At 37.9% G+C, this 2,643-nt stretch overlaps 1 protein-coding gene across 2 annotated transcripts; it reads right to left on the bottom strand.

The window, feature by feature from the left end:
• Positions 1–459: 459 nt before the first annotated feature.
• On the bottom strand, positions 460–2,335 carry LOC113302707. 2 transcript variants are annotated; one of them, XM_026551655.1, is made up of 8 exons: positions 2,069–2,335; positions 1,882–1,940; positions 1,624–1,716; positions 1,475–1,535; positions 1,277–1,401; positions 1,118–1,180; positions 906–1,030; positions 460–804 (listed from the first exon to the last, which is right to left on the bottom strand). In XM_026551655.1, exons 1-8 carry the CDS (start codon positions 2,154–2,156, stop codon positions 657–659), a joined length of 762 nt encoding a protein of 253 aa, XP_026407440.1. In that variant the 5' UTR covers positions 2,157–2,335; the 3' UTR covers positions 460–656. The 2 variants fall into 2 exon arrangements, with proteins under 2 accessions (XP_026407440.1, XP_026407438.1); XM_026551653.1 differs by having other exon boundaries at positions 1,624–1,940; positions 2,069–2,334.
• Between the last annotated feature and the right edge of the window lie 308 nt (positions 2,336–2,643).

The raw sequence follows: 2,643 nt of genomic DNA, 5'->3' as shown, positions 1-2,643 counted from the left end.
GACAATTGTTACTGAATCACCTACAAAAGCAGAGTACAAAGCTTCTTTTTCTCGTAGTGTAACTGAGACCGTTTGGATCTGTGATTTGCTCAAGGACTTGCATTTCGCTTTACCTGCATTCCTAAATTAAGTTGTGACAATATGAGCTCTATCTCCTTAACATCTAACAGTCCTGCCCTCCAGAATGTAGCATGTACAAATTGCTTACCACTTCATAAGGGGACTGGTTCAGTCCAAAGCATTAGCCATGGACCATGGTCTATGTCTCCACTTTGGATCAAATAGCTAACATCTAAACCAATTCTGATTCGAGCGCCCAAATCAGTTCTCGGCCTACACAGAACTCTGCTTCTTGTTCTGAAATGATATGCCCGGCTGAGACCCCCATTTAGGAGGGTTTAGTAGATCACGATGAGACCAAAAAACCCAAAATAAACACCAGATAAAGTAAGAACAGAATTCTTTTAGATTGAAAAATAATTTGTATTGATGTAAGATAATCAACAATTGGATATACATAAGCTGGTTGACGTGTTTATGGCATGAAGATATATTGGACAAAAGAGCCCACATTTGCTCAGCCAAAATACAAATACAGACAGGTTTGCAGGTCCTAGTTTTCCTGGTGCAACCTATATACAATTCACAGGTCAGACCTACTCCAATCCTTGTTCCGAGGTATCAGATATATATCGCCATAAAATAGTTCCCACAAGATTGTTCAGCGCATGAGAAGTCATTGGCACAATGATGCTCGAAGATATAATTGTTGCATAACCATAAGCCAAGCCTACAAATGTTGCCCTGGAAAAAGTGGTGCTAATTCTTGTGAGGGATCACGAGCCAAGCTTGGATGAATTTTGTAATAAAGTGATTTTGTGACGAGTTCACCGGAGAAAAATTACCAGATAGCAAATGAATATTTTCGACCACTACCCAAATGCAAAACACCAAACATGGCAGCAACCACGAGAACACTCTTCCAGTCGAGTCCAAAGAGTGGCATCAATGCACCACGGAAAAGCAACTCCTATGAGTTAACACATAATCACACATATTAGCTCATTGTCTGAAAAAAAAAAGTCGTTCAAACATAGATTAATTGCTCAAGTATTACCTCACTAAGCCCAGGCAGACATGCTACGAGGATGTAATCCAAAGGTTCAAGCTGACTGAGGACCTGGAATTTAAATGCTTGTTTCAGATTCTTCACTGAAAACGTTCTAGAATTCATTAAAATCACCAAAATTTGAGATGGATAAACACAAATGTATACCATTTGATTGGATGCTTCACTAGATTCGGCAAAATTAGGCCAGGTTTTGAGTAGTAAGAATCGAGCCGATGATATAAGTATGACTAATCCAGCTATCAACTCTAGATGCCAGGTCTCGAAATCAACTGTATAGCAGCAATCATTCAAGTTATTCTCTTTAAAGTTACGATAAAATACGGCTAGCATAGAGATACATACATGATACTAGTGTAAAACAGTCATAGATTGGCCATCCTTCTTTGACAACAAGATGAGATCCCTACAGAGCCGGCCATTACAACAAAATCCAAAGAACATAACAAAGCCAAAGAACATAACAAAGAATAGAGATGAACAGCAAAACCTACCTGCCGAATTAACAAGCCTACTGCGAACATCAATCCAGAAGTGACAACGCAAGCCTGAAGTACACCTCTTCTAGATGGACTAGGAAGTGCACTCTTCATAACAACGTTATCGTTAGTTAATTCTACTCCAATATTATTACCAGAAACAAAATCAGATTCATCGGCAAAATCCCTCTTAAGTTCTTCCTTTTTCATTTTGCCTTCTTTTCCATCCCTTCTCAATTTCTTTACTGACTTTTTACCAGCAAAAGATCTTACCAATGTATGCAAGTGCAACATCTTCCTTGGAAACAACAGCCGATTACAAATCTCACAACCTACAGAAAAAATTAAGAAAACCCCACAATGAAAAACTGAAGAAAAGGGGAAAAACACAGATCCAGAGATGTAAGAAAGGGTTCAGAAAGTAAACAATGATATATAAGGGTGTGATGAAACGACTAACTAGGTAATAAAGAAGTATTTCTCCATTGTAGATGATGATGCTGAATTGAGGATTTACGGATGCTTGAGGCTGTAACAAGTGTTCCCATCTTAACAGAAGAAGTTGCAAACCCTAATGAATCATCACAGAGCTTCTGGGCGTAAAAGAAGGTTTTTGTATCACAACCTTAAAAACAAAACGAAACACAGAAAAATGAATCGATAGATTTTCACTTTGAATAAGTGCAGTATGGGGATTTCAACGATGACTGTCATTTTACTCATTATCTGTTTTTGTACACTCATGTTTAGGTGAGGTGAACAAAAAATGTTAAGAAGCATTCTATTTAAGCCCCGTTTTGCATGATCTATAAAGGGATACCTGTCCTACGAGGGGCCAATATCATTTCATTGATCCAACGGTCAGAATCGCTTAATATTTTTTTGTCTGATATGAAATGGTATCGGCCCCTAACAGGACTGGTATCCCTTTCATAAATCATGCCGTTTTGAGTTATTTTTTTTGTAATGAATTTTTACCAAAAATTATGTATGGTAAATAATTTTGAACGTGCGTTTGGAGAGAGGTATTTCCAT

Source organism: Papaver somniferum, chromosome 8 (assembly GCF_003573695.1).
Source record: "Papaver somniferum cultivar HN1 chromosome 8, ASM357369v1, whole genome shotgun sequence".
NCBI classification, from domain to species: domain Eukaryota; kingdom Viridiplantae; phylum Streptophyta; class Magnoliopsida; order Ranunculales; family Papaveraceae; genus Papaver; species Papaver somniferum.
Note: the sequence above shows the minus strand (reverse complement) of the source record. Positions and strands in the feature narration are given on the sequence as shown.

Excerpts from the sequence above, each read along its gene's own strand:
- LOC113302707 (XM_026551653.1), bottom strand. The coding sequence starts at position 2,156 with ATGGGAACACTTGTTACAGCCTCAAGCATCCGTAAATCCTCAATTCAG. Across the intron at positions 1,536-1,623 it reads TAGGCTTGTTAATTCGGCAG|GGATCTCATCTTGTTGTCAA; the intron begins GTAGGTTTTGCT and ends CCGGCTCTGTAG. Across the intron at positions 1,031-1,117 it reads GTCTGCCTGGGCTTAGTGAG|GAGTTGCTTTTCCGTGGTGC; the intron begins GTAATACTTGAG and ends GTTAACTCATAG.